At 37.3% G+C, this 20,118-nt stretch overlaps 1 protein-coding gene and 1 long non-coding RNA gene across 4 annotated transcripts; both read right to left on the bottom strand.

Moving 5' to 3' along the window:
• Positions 1-3,113: 3,113 nt before the first annotated feature.
• Positions 3,114-6,295, bottom strand: LOC114471304 (uncharacterized). Its single transcript, XR_003674957.1, has 5 exons — positions 6,213-6,295; positions 5,357-5,426; positions 4,276-4,317; positions 4,070-4,114; positions 3,114-3,369 (listed from the first exon to the last, which is right to left on the bottom strand). It is a non-coding gene; the product is annotated as an uncharacterized LOC114471304 (long non-coding RNA).
• An 870-nt stretch (positions 6,296-7,165) lies between these two features.
• On the bottom strand, positions 7,166-15,371 carry cfap96 (cilia and flagella associated protein 96). 3 transcript variants are annotated; one of them, XM_028459777.1, is made up of 8 exons: positions 15,342-15,371; positions 14,997-15,105; positions 12,247-12,466; positions 12,024-12,161; positions 11,842-11,917; positions 10,364-10,549; positions 10,105-10,271; positions 7,166-7,545 (listed from the first exon to the last, which is right to left on the bottom strand). In XM_028459777.1, the coding sequence occupies exons 2-8, from the start codon at positions 15,094-15,096 to the stop codon at positions 7,500-7,502; spliced, it is 933 nt and encodes a 310-aa protein (XP_028315578.1). In that variant the 5' UTR covers positions 15,097-15,105; positions 15,342-15,371; the 3' UTR covers positions 7,166-7,499. The 3 variants fall into 3 exon arrangements, with proteins under 3 accessions (XP_028315578.1, XP_028315579.1, XP_028315580.1); XM_028459778.1 differs by lacking the exon at positions 15,342-15,371 and having other exon boundaries at positions 14,997-15,193; XM_028459779.1 differs by lacking the exons at positions 14,997-15,105; positions 15,342-15,371 and adding an exon at positions 14,858-14,975.
• Between the last annotated feature and the right edge of the window lie 4,747 nt (positions 15,372-20,118).

Genomic DNA, 20,118 nt, shown 5'->3' on the forward strand with positions numbered 1-20,118 from the left:
AACTAAATCTAAAGAATACACAAACCTTTACACAAATTATAAAGTGTAAATGGATATGCCACAAAATTAAGAAAACTTTAGTAAATTAATAATATGTATCACAGCGTTATGAGCTACACATTCCAGTATAAAATCAATGACTTGTTGGCAAAAACTGTTTCAAAAACGGTTTCAATTACTAAAACGATATTTTTTTAATCATTGTGTTTAAAATGTGTAAGACTGACCTGTATTTCCAGTTCATGTTCTAATCAAGATCATTTCCATCATCATTATTGTCAATATTATAAACTAAAAAAACATTTTATAAAACTCCATATTTTGAATGCTTTCATCAACAACAGACATGGACTGAAGACACTGCAGTAAAAATGGAGGATAAGGCATAAATATAAAAAATATGGACTTTTTTTTTCTAAAATAAGGCTATCGTAAGGCATAAAAAAAAAGAAAAATTAAAGCTTTCTTCTGAGATAAGGCTATGAAATAAAAAAAAAATTAGGTTTTTTTTCCTGAGATAAGAGATAAACATGGAAACATTTTTTTTTTTTTTTTTTCTGAAAAAAGGCTATCACAAGACCCTAAAATCTACACTGAACAAAAATATAAACACACAAAGTAATATTTTTATTGAGAAATATTTTAACAGAACAATTTTTTTTTTTTTCTGGCTTTATTCAAGAAACAAAAACTATTTTCTGTGCACAATTCATGAGTTATCAGCCTAAACCAGGGGTCACCAACACAGGTAGCCTGCATGGACCATGTGCGATGCCCTCAGGATCTGATTCACTTTCGAGGATTCAAACTCACAAAGACAAATACAGATGAAAAGATGTAGTTATTAGTTGGTAAGGTTAAATACTGCTGCACGTGATAAAGTATTAATATTGAACTAACCGTCTGTAAATGTTTAATTTCATAGAAACATTGTGACATAAGTTTTTAAATGCTTCAGATTTGGTGTATGGGTTGTGGTATGTTATATATATGATATAAATATATTTTTAATACGCAAGGTGGGTTTTACGATGAGTCAAACATTGTTATTTCCTATGAAATGTAGAAAATGAAACTGCATAAATTAGGAAAAATTAAGTGTTTCATGTTGAAACTTTTAATATTTCTGAGCTTTTTAAATGCCTGCTGCTTTCCTTATGATCTTACCTCTAATTACAATGAAACCATGAAAATGTGTTTAGGAATCTCTTTTCAAACTGGTAGCCCTTGGGACTATACAGTACCAGTAGCTCAGTTTCAGAATGGTTGGTGACCTCTGGGCTAAACCCACCAGGGGTCCATCAGCAGAGTTCTCCACCTGTGGAATGTTGTCCCATTCCTCCTGCAGGGCTTCAGGTCGTTTCTTGGATCCAGAACATCCCAAAGGTATTTACGATGGTTCCCAGCGCTGCTCTCTCTGAATCCACTTATCAACCGACTGACGGTGGATCCCACCCTTTTATGACAAATTATATTAACTGCTGTGGGACAGCACTCTGCCATCCAAAGGCAAACTGGACTTTAGATGGCAGAGGTTCAACAAACTGACAGCCAATCAGAAAGCAGCTGAAAATATCAAGCTAGGCTGAGGCGTGCGCGCACTCTCAGAGAAAATGATTCTAAGACTGTTTGGGTTTAAAGATATTGATTTGGAACAATAAACCTGGTTCTACTTCCCAGTATGATTGTTTGTCTGGTTGACAGAGGAACTTGTGAACATTATAGAATCTAAAAAATGCTGGATTGATCTTTTTCTAAAAGCATTATGTCACATTACGTTACTATTATTAGACAAATATGTTCTCTGCTCAAGTAATTCATTTGTTATATCGAACTTGCTGTGGTACATTATTGGCTCGACATGTTTAGACTTGGAAATTAAAGTTGAGGACTTTTGACTTGAGAAGCAGTGACGAACTTGAACCAAAAAGGTTTGAAAACCCATCAAAATCTGCCAAATGCTCTTTTCTCTGCACGGTGAGTAAAATTACTGGGTAACACTTTGCTTGAAGTTTTGTACACTAATGCTGACATTACACAGTCATTAGAACATGACCTGTCATAAGGTGTCAGCCTTTATGAAAATGTATTCATGTGTTCACAGCAAAATGTCAGCCTTATGTATTAAACTTTAAGTAAAGCCTTAGATACTTTAATGTAGGGTTCTTTAACCTTCAGGTCATGACCCCAAATGGAGTCACCTGAAATGTGTTGTAATAGATTGAAAAATGACCAATAAAAACAAATTTATCACAATGTATTAAGGCCATTTAAGACTAAAATAAACCTGAGCACTACAAGATTAAATGCGTAATATTTTGAGAAGAGTTGTAATTTACGACAATAAAGTCGTAACTCTAAAGTCGTAATGGTACAGCGCTCCGAATTCACTGTTAAAATGAACCAAACAGTGATAGTACTTAAGTCACACTTCTTCCTCCATTAAAGTGGCTGTTTGTTCCAAATCAGTCTGTTTATTCTGACCAAAGAACAAACACTTACAAAGTATCTTTGAAGTCCTTAAACTGATAAATGCAGTGATAATGAGCCAAAAGCCTCAGAATTTCACCGTGTGAAGCCAAAAGAGAAATCTCACTAAATGTTCCACATTCTCCATAACGCACGAGTAACAGAACAATAAAATTACCATTCTCAAACTATTACAACTTTATTCTTGTGGTAACCTTTTTTTTTTTAAACTTATTTAATATGACAAACACTGGTAGTTTAGCATCTAAATTTATTCTTTACTACACAACCATTAATCAATGTTTTATACCCTCTCAAATATAAATCTAGTTCAAATAAAATACAGTAGAAAATATCTGAGCTGGTGGTACATATTAATCCTGGCTTTACTGTGTATTTGAAACGGTATAACAAACTAAATTTAACTCAAAAACTAATTCTAAAGAAAAAAATGTTTGAGGTTCATCAGAAATGTGATTAAAAATATAAAACCATTTTAATGATTTTGTCAGCCATCAGAACAAAGCAGATGTAATTTACTGTGTGTGTACAGTATAACTAATAACTGATAATTAAAAAGTGTTCTCTGAAACAAGTGCAAAGGTTGACAAGTTCATTTAAAAAAACAAAATTAGGGAAAAAAGCTTTGTGGGTAATGTCGTTTATTACAGAAACATATTCCACAACACTTAAAAAACTTTAGGCTTTTATACAAATCAGTGAAATTCTGAAGAAATGCATTTGGCCCCTCCCACACTGTCCCTATCCACCATCTAGTGAAACCACAGCCAAAGGACTCGGCAGAATCAGCGCTGAAAGACCTCCACTCCAGATGTTTAAGGTGGTCACATTTTTCCTCCTTCCAGGCCTGGTGGAAACTGGAGCAGTGGGTTGCCAGATCTGAAGGGTTCAGGTTGACCTCGTCAGGACAAACAGACACTCTCTCCTCAGTGTTTAGTGTACTAGCAGCAGGGTGGGGTCAATTACAATTATGTTTTTAATTACAATTACTGAGCCTGAAATAAATACCCTAATGAAAGTTGACTTTCCTCTTGCGTTAGCTTTCCACCTCATCTTTTATGACAAGATGTTTTTTAGTGAATTTTCCAACTGATTTACAACTTAATTTATTTTTCACCTCATGGTCACCTTTTCAGGCTTCCTAATCAACCAAAATAGACATTTTATGATTGTGTGCGTTGAGGCCTTTTTTGTGACGGTATAACCAACAATTTGTTACTTTATGAAAAAATGTGGAAAAGCAATATGAAATATTTTTTATATATTGTCAACTACATATGTGTTGAACTGTAACATGATTCCTTAGTTTTATGTTACATTATAGAATTTATCAAATTCATAGAATTCATGACATTAACGCCATAAATGTAATTAATGATCAATTACTAATTTAGCCCAACCCTGGTACTAGCAGCATGTCTCCAGCCTTCAGTCAGTTCTGGGAAAGTGTTTTTCACACAGAGCTGTGCCAAGTCTGGACTTTCTCTCCCAACGCTAAGATTCCACAGCAGAGACTCACACTCTGCCACGGCAGTACAACGTTGGGTTCACAGATGCACGCTCAGCACAGACTGCTTACCTTAGCCTCGGGTCACGGACGGCAGCGCCCCCAGCAGGCAGGATGCTGCACAGAAACATACGGTCAGAGGGGGCGGACCTCGCTTCATGTCCTCCATCAGCCACTGATGCTCAGAGTGTTCAGGTCACCACGGTGTGGTCAGCATGATGTGTTAAATTTAATCATCAAAGCAGGAAGTGACACTCACAACAGGCAGACATACTCACATTCACTTCATCCGTCACTCAACGTCAGCACAGAGGTCCTCCCTGAAACACCCACAGGTTTATCAATAATCCATCTACAACAGACCAGCTTCCCATAGACCAGTGGTTCTCAACCTTTTCAGCCCACAACCCCAAAATAAAGGTGCCAGAGACCGAGCACCCCCCACTGTACCTCAAGGTCTCATGTGGAGACATGGTCATCTATAAGGGGGAATTAAAGGAGAGATTTTTGGGGTCCATCCATAAAGTCAGCAAAATGATGGTTTATCGTTTTATGAATCTGTGATAGCCACATTTATTTATTGATCTGAATAAATGGTGGAAAAGTTGGTGAAATGGGATTTTTACAAACCACATAGTGGTTAAAAGTAGCAAATTAAAGTGGCCAAAAACAGACAAAGTGGATAGAAAAAGGTTTAAATTGTTAATATTGGCTTAAAAGTGGCAGAAATGGGGGGGAGGGTTGGGGTAACGTAATTTAAAAGTAGGAACAAAACTGGTAAACAATGGGCATGGCTAATGGGAAACGTCATTAAACTGGCAAAAATAAGCATGAATATGGTGAAATGAGGTTATAAGTGACATTTGTCAACGTATGACATTAGGTGGAAAAGGTTTAGTGCTGAAATGTCTCGAAAGTGGAAAAATGTGCAAAGATAACATTGAAATTAGATGAAGTGGCAAAAATGCATTAAAAGGAGTGAAAAAGTGATGAAAATATGATAAGTTTGGTGCAGTTGTAGAAAAGGATAAAAAAGGCTAACATTTTTAAAAAATATTTTTGGTTCCTTAAAAGCATCTGGCGACACCCTCCCAGTGTCTTGCGACCTTAAGGTTGAGAACCCTGCCATGGTGAAAGTGTGCAGCCCCACACTAGGCGCGTCCTGCCATTGGACCAGGACGTCCACTCTCGTCGGACGGCGCTCTGCAGCAGCTCAGCCTTGTGCCTCTAAAACAGTAGCAGTGAGGCTGAGCACGCTCACAGAGACTTCCTCTACCAGCTCTGTAACACTGAGCCAGACACTGAGCACCTGGTCAGCTGACTGAGGGCTGGACAACGCTAGAACACCACAGCACTCACCCCATGGCACAGAAGCAGCAGGTCACCCACATGGGTCATGGTTAGGAGCTGAATCCAGACCAGAGGAAAACTGCAGAGAACAAAAAAAACAACCCAGTTTGATTTTTTTAACATTTTAAAAACCTGGGCTAGTGTGAGGAAAACGTGGAGGATGATACACTGTTATACTACACACTCAATGAGTATATACTGTAGTATCTACTATATACCATTCAGTATACTTCCCAGTTTTCCAAGATGCATTCTGAACATACAAGACAAAAACCTGAATCACACTGAGGCTAAATATCTGTTGATTCTCTACCATTGAAAGTTCTGAAAACATTTGAAGTCATTAATTAAAATATCAATATGTGCTCATTTGAACCATAAAACTCAAGTATACACATTTAATTCAAACATTTCAGATTTTTTTAAACGAGAACGTGACGCTTAAAAACTTTGAGGGATAAAATCGCGATTATCTTCCAAATAGCGTTTTCATTTACAGTTGAAATAAAATAGACTTGTTTAAGGCTTGAAAATTAATCACTTTATACAATTATAAAGCAGCAGATTAACTCCGATTTATAACTATAGACACGTAACAGAACTAGACATTAATCCAACACAACTAGAAATATACATTTCAGTTAAAATAAATAAGTGTTTATTACATCTGATCAGGAGATATTACATTAAATATGATCAGATTGGTTGTAACTTTAAACGATCGCCACGTGTAGATTCCAGGATTGCGCATCTTTACTCAGTTTATGGAACTGTTTAATCCTCCACCGAGCTAAAGGTCTTCATTAACAGTTGGTCGTGCAACAACGTGTTTTAAAAAAAGCAGATAAATAAGTGCTAAACTCACTTTGAGCACTTTAGGGTCCATTTCACCTCCTCACGAGCTTCCGCTGGCTGAAAGGAAGCGCGCGTTACGTGCGTCACTTTATAAAGGCCACAGTCGCTATGCATTGTGGGGAAAACTTACTTCTTCTATGTAGTTCAGGCAGCCTAATTGTCGCACTACCGCCACCTGCTGGCCTTTAGCTCTCATAGCGCTATGTTTGGATGTTGTCCGTGTGTTTCTCATTCATTATATGCTGTAAACATTCATTGTAATATTAACATGATGATTATTATTACTAACCTACACTTGATCTCAGACTTCTCATTCCAAAATGATGCAATGCTACTTTTTTCACTTAGTTTTTTATTTACATTTTATGAACACAAAAACAACATGAAAAACCTTGTTTGGGCAACAACACTGCATTTACATCATTAATCAGTCATACTGCCATTTCGTGCTTTGTATTCAGTCCATTTATACCATTTTTTTTGTCCATTTGTGCTTCTTGGAGTCACAGTTTGTGAGTTAGTTTTTCCATTGTATAGATTCCTTCAACAATTGGCAGCCATTGGTCCTTTGTTGTTGGTTCTGTCTTTCCCCAGTTCCTGATAATAGTTTTTTTTAGAAGCCACTAAAATAATCTTAACCAGGTATATATCATTTGCAATGGTACTTTTGACCATTTCCTTGAATTCTTTTAGTTTTTGATTTGACCTCCACAGTAGCATTTATCCTCCTCCTGCTATAAATGTTATTCTTTTCTTCTTTTTGTCATCTTGGCCCATATTTTATGGTGTTTTTCCTTCACTCCATTCCTCCTTTGTTTCCCTGCTCCATCTCTTTTCATCACCTCACATCCTCAATTTGTACTTTAATTAAAAATAATAGGATTACTGTTAATAACCAAACTCACATTTTTGGATTTTGAAGGAAAATGTACTAAGCATAAAAAAAGAAAAAGAAAACTTTAATATTTTAATATGGATTGCAACTTTAATACATAAAAAAAGTCCTAAAAGTTCATAAAAGCAGCATTTGAAGTAAATGTTTATTATCTTTTAATTTACAGAAAGAACAAAGTTTTTCAATCTCAGTACATCTTGAAATAAATGCATTCGTTGGGTAAATGTATTATTTATATTGTAGCTCTTAGTTTATTTTTAAAAGGAGAAGAAAAAGAACTGATGCAAAACAAATGCAGACGCAGATCTTTGGAGATTTGACAGCTTCAAATCCAAACTAAGGCAGAGCTTGTCATTTTTAGGATCATTCTGTTTAAAATCTACACAGTGAAGCTGCTGTGGCTCAGTAAGTCATCATCACAGGACGGTCGATGGAAGAACGCACCATCCTGAAACCATAAAGAACAAAAGGGCATCAATATGATTCATGTGCCTTACCAGCCTGACATTGTCCGATCTCTGAAGCTAAGCAGTTCTGGGCCTGGTATGAATGTAGTGTGTGAGTGTTGGTGGTGGTGGTGGGAGGGACCGATGGCTCACTATGGCAGCCTCGCTTGCTTCAGTCTGCCCCAGGGCAGCTGTGGCTACAATGGTAGCTTACCACCACTAAATTGTGGAGTGAAAGAATAATGCCTTAGTTCTGGAAAATTAAGCGCTTTGAGTGTCTATGACAGGGGTCTGCAACTTGCGGCTCAGAAGCCTCATGTGGCTCTTTGACTCTTTTGCAAAGGCTCCCTATAGCTTTAAAAAAATACTAAAATAATGAATTGTTATTTCTTACAGAGGGTATTGATGATTAATGACATTGATTTCAAATAAAATGATGATTAAACAATTGGTTAACCTAAAAATAAATCACATTGTGCAATAACTCTGACACCTTCTAACTTCCAACAATTTTCCTTACACCTGTGGCTAAGCTCGGGTTTTAAAATCCTGGTAAAATAACTAAACTAACAAAAAAGACTATTCTGGAAGAAAATACAGACTTTATTTGAGTGGGGAACGATCTATTTAAATGCCAACATGCGGCTTAATATGCCTGCTTGACGTGTTGCAAGAAACTGGCAATTAGCATGTGACATCATATGATCACGTGTTATCAAATTCAAGTTATTTTTTGTAGCCCTTCAAATCCATGAACTCATAAAATTATGTGATACTATTTCAACCGTATAGAATTTTATACACTGTATTGTCTTCATTGAGAAGATATTTTTTTCGGCTCTGGAAGGATTTTATTCCAGACGAGATGTAGAATGTGCCGAATAATACACAACACTACAATATAAACACACAAAAGTACACAAAATCACTCTAGAAACACCCAAGGCAACTGCAAAAATGAAATACAAATGACTAAAAAAAAATATGAAACGACAAAAAGACACAAAAGGCCTGTTCTACGAAGCTAGATAATGATATCCTGGATTTATATCCGTTAGCGGGCTTCACCTATTTTTTTCTTTCCGTCAGAGAGAAGCTGTACTGTAAATCTGGATATCAACACAATTAGTTCAGCGAGTTGATTTTACCTGGACTACATGTGCGCTCTTGTGACAAGGGTGGAGATTGCAGTGTCAGAACAATCACAATCACGCTGAAAATGTGTAGACTGGGAGCAATTTATATCATAATTGAACTCATTTTTAAAAATATAAAAAATCCATAATTCAGACCAAAAACAACACTGTTGCTGCAGTAAAAACAGCATGGAATTAATGCAGGAATTGATGGTGTTAATGCTTAAATTTGTGAGATTATAAACAGAAAATAAACAGGCAAGTTTCACTTTCACTTTTACCTGTGGATCTGATGCTGCATTTACACAGATCAGCCTACATCATAAAGTGGACAATATTTATATTTTATATTATCTAACAGGACTGAAGCTCTCTGCATCACCACAGAATACATGAATGAATGAATAATTTATTATTTATTTTCCTGCGCTGCCTTTGCCGCGCTGCCTTCACCAAATTGCACCGTCTTCCGCTAATCGCCGCCGCCTTTGCTGTGCCGCCTTCGATGCGCTGCCTCAAGTTCATACAAAAACATAATATAACAGTGAATTTTATACTATGATTTTAGTATTATTTGTTTAGACAGAAATATTCAGATTTGAATTTAAACATTTATGACTTTTGTTGTTGTACTAACACATAGTAGTAGTAGTAGTAATAGTAGCTCCAGGAGGGGTGTGTAAAGTTAGAGCTGAAGATTTTCAAGCTTTCCTATGAACATAAAATGGAGAGTATCGCAATACAAAATAACACAATAAAAAATAAAGCACGCGTCTCATTGACTTTTTTGATCAAAAGGCCAAAACAGAAGTCCGTGAAAATTTCCAAACATCAATGGATCACTTTCGGTGTCCCACTTCTCTAGATGATCTCCAGCAATTTTGAACCCCATCAGTGAAACGCCCTAGGGGAAATGCCTTAAAATGCAACGTGAGCGAAAATAGCAATTTTGCAATTTTCAATTTTCAATTCAAGATTCTGGACTTCCTGTGTGTTTTTTGACGTTGTTGTAGTAATATTTTTTACTTGTCTTGTCATGCTGACTTCTCATAATTCTACGATGAATTAATTTTTTTGGCAATTCTACTTGGGGGCACCGGAGTGGCAAATTTTTGCATTTTTAAAATCGGAAATAGCCAGAAATTAGAGAAGCGTGCGATTGAATTTTGTTTTAATTTTTGAGGCTCTACATAATGGTTCAGTGGGTGAAAAGTAGGTGCAAAAACACAAACAAAATGACTCGATAAAAACACCCTTTGTTCTTGTGTTAATACAAGGAGATAAATAACAAACAAATAATACAATGCAATAATAGGAGAATAACATTGTTTATTTCATAGATCTTTGAGTGTGAATTGAATGAGAAAGGTCAAAGGTAGTGTGTGTGCGTGTGTGTGTGTGTGTGTGTGTGTGTTATGATCTGACCTGTTTACGTTGACTGTGATGATGCTGCTCACAGGCATACTCTTTGGTCCTGGAGCAGGACGGAACACTGGCTCCTGATTGGCTGCTTTAGCTCTTCTCCTCTTGTCGTAAGGCTCAGCAGAATGGGAGGGGTAAGGGTTGAACGTCCCTGCTTTCATTCCTCCAATCTAAATACATAAATAATAATTAAAAAAAGTCTAACACACACATCATTGGTCGATTCAGCAGCATTATGTTATTACTCAGGGCAAACACCCACCTGTTTACTGGGAGCAGGAGGCCTGAAGGGGGTCAAGGATACCTTCTGTGGGGGTGGGAGGGGCTTGTGTGCTGGTGGGAGGGGCTTGTCACTGCCATACGGGTTCCTTTGAAAATATTCTGCGGGATGAAGGTTGAGTTTGAAGGGACCGGCTTTTAACTTGGAGCGGTTGAGTTCCTCCTCCCTCTGTGGACACACACACACACACACACACACACACACACACACACACACACACACACACACACACACACACACACACACACACACACACACACACACACACACACACACACACACACACACGTAAGCTCCAGCTCCAGGGCTACAACTGGCCCAGTTTAACTCCTGAACTGGCTCAGTTTTCCTGAATTGATTGACGTGTACCTTTCTGAATGTAGTGAAATGTATTTTTTGATTTCTTTATAATTCAATTGTGTGTGAACTATGATGTTCCACAGGCCTCTCATGTAGATACTACACTCACATGAGAAGAGAGACCATCTTTAATCCTTTGTTAGTTTTATTGCTCTGTCTTTACAAAGGTTTCTGTTGCTTTAGCCACATGCCTTGGTCAACACACACTTACAATAGACACTGTTTTTAAATGACCCTGATAAAGCCACAGGACAGGGGACTGTCTTGTGATTAGGTCAACCAATCACGTCTTGCGCCAGCTTCACTCCTTGTTTGGAGCAAATCCCAGCCCAGAAGATATCTGTACTCCCATTTCAGATTTGATACACATCCTTCTGTTATTGCCACCTGCTAATGTGTGTTGATTTCAGGAACAGCAGGACTGCTAAAAACCTTACTTGTGACTACAAATTAAGGTGCATTCACACCGGCGGATCCTAGAGAGTCTTAATCTGTTTGCTCTCACAGTCCTCCTTATTTGGTCGGTGTGAACACGCAAACAAAGTCAAGAGTGGATCAAAAAGGAGAATTCTAGAGCGCCGTCAACTTGTTGCTGCTCCATTATTGAATGTTGTGAACGAACAAACGGAGAAGGAAGACATTTGTTGGCTTTGACCCATAGATGAAAGCCTGTTCTTCAGGTTTCTGTTTATCCGCCTAGAGAAGTCTCTACTCCAGTAATGGCCCCTCAACTGGTTAGCTCATGGAACTGCACCAGAGGCTGTTCAGAAGTTATTCTCTGAAAGCAAACCGAGCCAAACCAAGGTGATGAAATTATCAGCTATCCTCCAACCATTCGGACTGACTAAACTGGTGTGAAAGCACCCTTAGAATGAATTACACCAAGAAATACAACAACTCTTATCATCTGTCCCCGAGCTCTTAAATAAAAGATCCGGGAAGAAGGTGGACAATAAACCTTACTGTTGGCAGTTTTAATGAATAGAAGCACAGACTTCCCATTGTTGTTTCCAAGCTCTTTTCTGACTGAGCCACCTTCAGGTCTATGTGTTGATCTTCTATAGAGCTAAGTTTTCAGTTTACTTGGCTTTAAACTATACCTTGAGAGCTTCCTTGGCTCTGTCGTACGGGTCTGAGGCGTACAACTCCAGTTTGGACAGGGTGACGTTGGGAAAGCTGCAGATGAGATATGACATCTACTACATCATGTTAGAATAAAGGCTAACACTTTAGCTTTTAGCTTTTGAATCATTCAACACAGAGGAGGATGAAGGAGTGAAACCTGTAGCCGCTCCCTTTCTTGGCGGGTGAAGTGACGATGTTGCGTCCAGGTGAGCGATGAGCTCCGCGGGACACGGATTGTGGACTCATGGCTTCAACGGGTCCTGATAGTGTTCCGTAGTAACTACCTGAACCACAGCTGAGGGCAGGAAGGGTCACAGAGCAGTGTGAGACAGCCACTGTTCAAGCATGCGTGTGTATGTGTGTATGTGTTATTATCCTACGGCTTCTTCATCCCTTTACAGGGTAGGAAGGCCTTGCCGAGGTTCTTCTTGGCTTGTTGGAGGCGGTTCTGTCGAGCCAGTCTCAGCGGATCACTCAGCGCCTCTTGCTCAAAGATACGTTTGAAAGATTTGTCGAAGAAGCCGCTCTGCAGAGCGCAACGCTGTTTGTCCAGGCCGGCCTGCATCTGTCGTCTGTGGTGTGAGGACTCTTTGAACGGACCTGGTTTGAAGGAAACTCTTTGTATATCTGCATCCCTAATATAATTACTATATCAAAACACTCTACAGGATTCATTGGCATAGGAATAAAAACAATAGGGTTAAAAATAATATTAGAAAGAATGTCACGATGGAAGTTCTTTACAATATATTTAACTACATTGTTTGACATGAAGCAAACCGTCCATCTTGTCGAATTTCCTTTTATTTGTTTTTTGGAGTAATTTTTGTGTATTTTTGTTTGGGTTTGATTTACTTTTCTGTTGTTAATAGCATTTTCCTCTATGTTTTTGAAATTATTTTATGTGTTTTTTGAGGCATTTTATTTATTTTTGTGTATTTTTAGTTGTCTTGTGCAACTTTTGATAAACTTTGTTTATTTGTCTTGTCTTTTTAAAAATTGATTTTCTGTTGTTTTTGAGTATTTCTATTTACCTTTTGTGTATTTTCTTTGTTATTTTGTACATTTATTATTTTTTGAGTCATTTTGTATTTTTGTTGTTATGCAGGTTATGTTCAGGCTCAAATAAGGGAAATTACGAGTTTCCAATTCTAGAAAGCGAGGTCGTGAGTATGTCACTATGGTAACATTCTTTGTGAACTGAACCTGCTCACTGGCAGGTTTTGTCTAAGAAACCCTGGGTTTCTACCTGGCTCAGCCCACCTGAGCTCCAGTCAGTCATGGATTGTCCATTCATTCCAAATAAACTCCAAACATCTTTGGGAACGCTACTGCTTCTCAAGGAACACTTTCATTTATCTTGACACGCTTCTCTGACCACACATATGTAACGTCACACACCGCAAACGTGCGCTCACATCATTACAATTATTGTGCTGCTTTACATTTTTTTCAAAGGGTAGTTTTCATTACGACATTGGTGATGCAGAGCATTTAGAGCAGGGGTCACCAACCTTTGTGAAACGGCAAGCTACTTCATAGGTACTGAATAATCCAAAGGGCTACCGGTTTGATACACACTTTTTTTTTCAAAGTTAAGAAATTGATTCATTTTCCTTAAATTTCATAGGAAATTGTTGTTCCTATATTCCTACTAATCGTAAAATATGCAACATTTGTACAATTTAACAATTTTGTAATATTTTACAAAAATCCACTTTGCTTTTTAAAAAAGCATCTCAACAATCTGCAGCTTCTTTAATAAAATCCCATCAGCAACACTTAAATTTGTCCCAATGTTTCAGTGAAAATAAATATTTAAAGATTAAATAAAAGTGGCATACTCCTTGAATAAGCCTTTTAGATTCTAAGTATATATTGAGTGAACTGATCCTTTAGTACTTACCTACTGAACCTACTAACTAACTAAACCATAAGTACAAGTGACACTGTCTATGATAAGTGCTGTAAACATACGTCTATCCATAAACTCTGGGTCAACATACTCTGGCTATCTGATTCCATTACAGCTGATATGAAGTCAGTCAATCAACCCTGAGTATGTAAACCTTGGCTTACTTACGCGCAAGATAAAAAGCCATCTTCATTGGATCGAAGGTTAGACGAACTACCATGGTAACCACCCAGAAAAGAGTGATTTATTCACCCTGATGGATTAAACAAGCCGGTGTTTGAGTAATATGAGCCTGTTCTAAAGGTGCGTTGACACTGAAAGCCACTTCAGTGACTATAGTGGTTTAAATATCTCATGATTAGTCGCGCTTTTTGGTTGCTGCATCACTTTATCGCTTCAGTGACGTGACGAGCGGGGAAAAATATGAATAAAATGTGTCTGTAGAGACGTGGCAGCAGCACAGGATGGCTGCATAGAGAGCCCTCCCGTTACACTGGCAATAAAGACAGTGGCTGCCGCTTGATATCTCATAATTTATACTGATTTTTATGTAATATTGTCGCCAGAGTTATTTCAACGTCCAAAAAAATGTCATAAAAAAGACTGAAGTGGGACGCAAACCCATCGCTCCCAGGAGCAGTGTCATAATTCACCTCACCATCATAACTTCTAAGTTGCGTGATCAATAGATCAAATGGTATGACAGTACAAAACAACAATCGAGCCTCAAAAGTGGATTCATTTAAATCAACCTCTCAGTGACTTTCCCTAAAGGCCGTGGCTACAGGTACGTTAAAAATATCTGTAGACTGCCACTCTGTGGATATGTAGTGCACCTCATTGGCCAGTTTAGGTCACGTTATAGGTGCACCACGTGACTTGAAGTTCCGTGTAGGTCATTTTTATTTTTAGCTACCCCACTAACCCTTTTATTTTAGCCCGAACCCTAACTGTATCTCTATCCCTAACCCTAAAATGTTTATAGAAACCCAGGGTTTCTTTGATAAAACCTGCCAGCGAGCAGGTTTAGTTCACGGACAATGTTACCATGGTAACAGACTCAGAGAAGAACATACCTCACGTTTAGGAATTGGATACTCAAGAGTTTCCCATTACGGGTTATGCTGACTCAGAGTTTATGGATAGACTCAGACTTTGTTGAACCTCCTTTCTGGAAGACCCCCTTGATGGATTTTCTCTGTTACTGATACTCACATCCGTGGGATGACATGTATTTGTCTCCAACAGAGATGTAGCTCATCTCCTTAAAGAGTCCCACACGCTCCATGTCAGACTTCCCATGGCCTGCTGGCATCGTTACACACTGGACTCACACACACACACACACACAATATTTAAAACAGTATGAAAATGTAGTGATGCTGAAGATTATCTGTCCACCTAGAAGAAGAAGAAGAAGAAGAAGAAGAAGAAGAAGAAGAAGAAGAAGAAGAAGAAGAAGAAGAAGAAGAAGAAGAAGAAGAAGAAGAAGAAGAAGAAGAAGAAGAAGAAGAAGAAGAAGAAGAAGAAGAAGAAGAAGAAGAAGAAGAAGAAGAAGACCTGAGCAGCAGCTGATTTCCTCTTGTTGTGTTGGTTACCCTGGAGAAAAGGAAGTAAACACAACAATGTCAAGCAACTTTGCCTTCAAAATAAAAGCATTCTAAGAATTTTATTAACGGTATTCCTTAAAAGCAGTGTTAATTTTGACAAAACATTTTGATTTAGTTTTAATCATAGTCTTTTGACTAAAATACAATCTAGTTTTAGTCAAAATGTAGTCATAAGGACTATTTCGGTTATAGTCCAGTTTTAGTTAATTAAATGACTTGACTAATAGTCGTCTAAAACCTGATATTTGATGATTTTAATGTTTGTGATTAAACAGACCGATTTGATGTCATCAATATGTAAGAATTTATAAATTAGTTTTTACAAAAACATATGCATATTTTTTGATATATTGTATTTTTTGATTATTCATAGTTTACTTATTGGGTAACACTTAACTTGAAGTTTTATACATAAGGCTGACATTATAAGCTGTCATTATGTCATTAGTATGAATATGGAGTCAGGTTAGGGTAAGTATGCTGAGAACAGTTTATTCCAATTGTTAATTAAAATATCACTAATACAGGAATTTTCTATGTTTTTACATATTTCCTAAACCATTCATTAACATTCTATATGTTTTTTTTGTTAAAAGTTTCCACACAGCAGTGACTGTAACTATCCCACAGAGAAGCTGTGTAGACTTAGATCAAGTTCCTTCACAAAACTCATTTCAATGATTCCGTAGAAATGCTGAGGGCCACCAGGGGGCAGCCTGCTCTCAGAAATGATACAAAACAAGACCATTTGAGTGACGCTGTAAAGACAAAGTAACTCAAACATCAGACACACAAAGAGAAGATGTGCATGAGAGCGCAGTGTCACAAATACACACACCAGTGTTCATTTGATTGGCAGAAACATGTTTGTCACAGTTTTTTTCTAATACATACGTGGCAAAGAACGATTTAAAAAAGATACATGCGAACAAAAAAACAATTTAAAAATATATTGATAATTTCCTCAACAAATAAAAACTAAACTATAACTCATGTGATCATGTGCGCATTGATCACATCAAATTTGTCTGCGTTTGTTTGGGTCAATTACGTGATGCCTGAATTTAATTTAATTTGATTAAATATTCAGTAAAAAAAAAAAAAAAAAAAGGTTGAAATGCATAAAAAGATTTTTAAAATATATGTACTAATCTGTAATTTTTTTTGTTGTTATTAATTTATTTAAAGTGTCAAGTGTTATTTTTCTCTTAATCATAATATTCACACAAACTTTGCCCATTTTATAGCAGTGGTTCTAAACTTTCTCAGCTCGCGACCCACTAAATAAAGGTTCCAGAGACCAGGGACCTTGTTATCCACTGTTATCCAGGAAGTTTAGTATTATTTGAGCCATAATATATAGTCATCCTAAAGATGTAAATCCCTGTTTTATTCTGAAATAAAATAGGTTCAAATAATGGCATTACAAGAATGTGGATAGATTGGCAAAAATAAGAATGAAATATGGTGAAAAGAGGTTAATAGTGACAACAATGGGTCAACTATGCAACATTAGGTGGGACAAGTGGTGGAAAGGGTTTATTAGTGCCGTAAATGCATTGAAAGTGACCAAAATGTGCAGAAAAAACAATGAAAATGGATGGAGAAATGATAAAAATTGGAGTAATGTGGCAGAAATGCATTAAAAAGAGCAAAAATATGTCAAGAAAAAGTGATGAAAATAGGTTAAACATGACAAGTTTGGTGTAGCTGAAGAAAAATAATTAAAATAAGCAAAAATTAGCTCAAATTGTTTAAAAAAATATTTTTACTTTCTTGAAGGCATATGGCGACCATCTCCCAGTGTCTCGCGACCCCAAATGGAGTAACAAATGCATTAACCTTTTTTTATATTCATACCTTAGTCGACTATGTCTGTAACAGATTTAGTTCAACTAAAATCTTGATGCCATTTAGTTGACTAAAACTAGACTAGAATGGACAAAGTCACAATTTTTATCCAACATTTTATCCAAAAGGGGAATGTCTGAGTTATACAAACAAAAACAGGAACTCTTGAAGCAACCACAACACTTCACAAAACACTTTTTACTCTAGTGCAGGCATTCTTTCCTAACACCACCACCTGACATACACAAACTGCCTTCCTTCACTAAAGTGTGTATTTATTCATCCTTATCGTCATTTAACATAAGTCACTGATTGGATGAAAATCTCACATTATTCACTGTGATGCTATAGTTGGTCTGGAGCTGGATAGTTTGGAGCAGCTGTGTTCGTATATACAGGCCTGTGTGGGTTGAATTCATGCATAACAAGAAGCCCTGAATGAGATCCATGTAATAATGCAACAGTCAGAGGGCTTTGAAACCACCGAAATGACAGAAAAAATGGCCAATCCACATGTTGTTATTCCTGTAGTGGATATGACTCACTGCATGTCTACATATTGAAGTCACAGCAATGAAAGGACTCCTCGAAACAAACGTTCTCTGTAGATCCAGACAGCAACACAAAGATGTTCACATCACTTATACCATAACATACACTCAGCTCACCCACACACACATATATATCAACACATTAATATGCACCATATTCATTTAGTTGCTTTTTAGAAATGGGACTACTTTACAGTTTTATAGCCTGTGTTCCTCCATCTTTAAATGATGATACAGCCCCACTGACAGTCAACATCCCATTGTTTTCTATTGGGGTAGTTTTATTTCCTGTAGTGGATCAGCCTGGTGCTGAAGATTCTGACTTTATAGATGGACCCCAAAAATCTCTCCCCTTTATTCCCCCTTATAGATGGCCCTGTCTACACATGACTGTTCTTCAATGTTCATGTCTGTGTTCAACCACCTTCAGGTACAGTGGGGGTCCCTGGTCTCTGGAACCTTTATTTTGGGGGTCACGGGCTGAAAAGGTACTGTGTAAGAGAGAGACGATCAATAATTACTATTGGAATAATTACATGTGTCAGCCTCTAGGTGCGGCACGCGTGTAGTGCTGCGCAAAATAAGGGCCGATTCAGCATTTTTCCTTTTAAATCCCGCGCTGTGATTAACTTTTAAACATTTAAAGATGGCGGCTGATGCAGTTTGTTTTATTGGAGATATTACATGTGTTTCACATTCAAATATCACGCCAGAGGTAAGACTGAGTTATGACGATGTTAAAGAATCAAATTCAGAGAAAAAGTGATCTTGTAATTTTCTCAGACAGAATGTATTATTCCATTTTGCTGAGACTAAAAACTACTTTAGTCACATTAAACAAGTGCCTAGGATTTTTACTGCTGTCATTATGCTGTAAATCCAAGCCCGTCCACTTGTGAGATGGAACTCTGGCACATGAAGCGCAGCACCTCTTACATGAAGTGTAAATCATAAATGCCAAAGTGTTGAGTTCAGTTTTTACTGCAACATGAAGAAAGGCTGGGAATAAGCCTGCTTTGATTTATTGATGATCTGAAGATGGTGAGGATGGCAGGACTAGGAGGATGCTATCGTTTCCCATTACTTTACACAGCTCAGAGATAGAGTGCTGGGAAATAAGTGTTAGAAAGAGGAAACAGGCTTCTTCAAATGAAAACAAGGCTTTGTGACAACATGGAGCTTCTGATCACACCATAGAGCACTTGTGTAAACTTACAGCTATTATTTGCACCATAGTATAGTCATCTTAAGATATAAATCCTTGATTTTATCAGAATGGTGGAAAAGGTGGTAACGGAATTTCAATAGTAGGTTCAAGTAGTTTAAACTGGCAAATAATGGGCATGACAAATCGTGAATGTAGTGAATGTAGTTATGTTGGCAGAAATAAGCATGACATTTGGTGAAAAGAGGTTGAAAGTGACAATTATGGATCAACATATGTGACATTAGGTGGAAAAGTGGTGGAAAGGGTTTAAAGGTGCTGAGCATGACTTGAAAGTGGGAACAAATGCAAAGAAAAGGCAGAAGTGGCAGAAATGGGAATAATGTAGTAAAAATGCAATAAAAGGAGCAGAGATATGGCAAGAAAAAGTGATGAAAAAAGGTTAAAATATGGCAAGATTGGTATAGTGGCAGAAAAATGGTAAAATAAACAAAACTGGCCTCAAATTGCACAAAAAATATTCTTAAAGGTATCTGTGAGGAAAGATGGTGACTCCCGACTCATGACCGTAATTTGTGTCATGGAACAGAATAGAGCCAATGTAGCCCTTGTGTTATGTTACCCCTCAGGGTTTTAATAAAGTATTTTCTGATTCTGAATCAGGAAGCAGCTGACTGAGAAACATGGAAGGCAACTTGAAACTATGCATTCCCAAGTAAAAAATTTCTGACTTTAGAAAGATTTTAGGTGGCGTTCAAAGTCACTTTTCCATGTAGGAGGTCAGAAAATCCTGAGTTCCGAGTTGTTTTGAACACAACATCAGATCACGTTGTTAGATCTTGAAGATCAGTGGGACAGAATTATTGTGTGTGTGTGTGTGTGTGTGTTCTGTGTCTCTAACAGATAAAACATCTGCAGATTTAAAAAAATCTAATTTGGTCCAAAAGACCTCAGAGACAAATGATCAGAGCAAACAGCATCTCTGGATGGATTACTCTGTCACCCAGTATAACAGTAAAAAACTTAGGGTTTACTTTGATACCGACATTTTTTTAAATTCAACTCAGTTCAAAGTTTCACTGTTTTATTATTATTATTGTATTTGAATATCACAAAAAACATTAACGAATGTCAAAATAGATGCACAATATATGTGAAAA

The sequence above is a fragment of the Gouania willdenowi genome, chromosome 10 (genome assembly GCF_900634775.1).
Source record: "Gouania willdenowi chromosome 10, fGouWil2.1, whole genome shotgun sequence".
NCBI lineage: Eukaryota > Metazoa > Chordata > Actinopteri > Blenniiformes > Gobiesocidae > Gouania > Gouania willdenowi.

Coding starts and splice junctions, on each gene's coding strand:
- cfap96 (XM_028459777.1), bottom strand. CDS start 15,096: ATGCCAGCAGGCCATGGGAAGTCTGACATGGAGCGTGTGGGACTCTTT. Junction 10,272..10,363: donor CTCCTGCTCCCAGTAAACAG/GTGGGTGTTTGC, acceptor TTATGTATTTAG/ATTGGAGGAATGAAAGCAGG. Junction 7,546..10,104: donor ATCACAGTCAACGTAAACAG/GTCAGATCATAA, acceptor TTATGGTTTCAG/GATGGTGCGTTCTTCCATCG.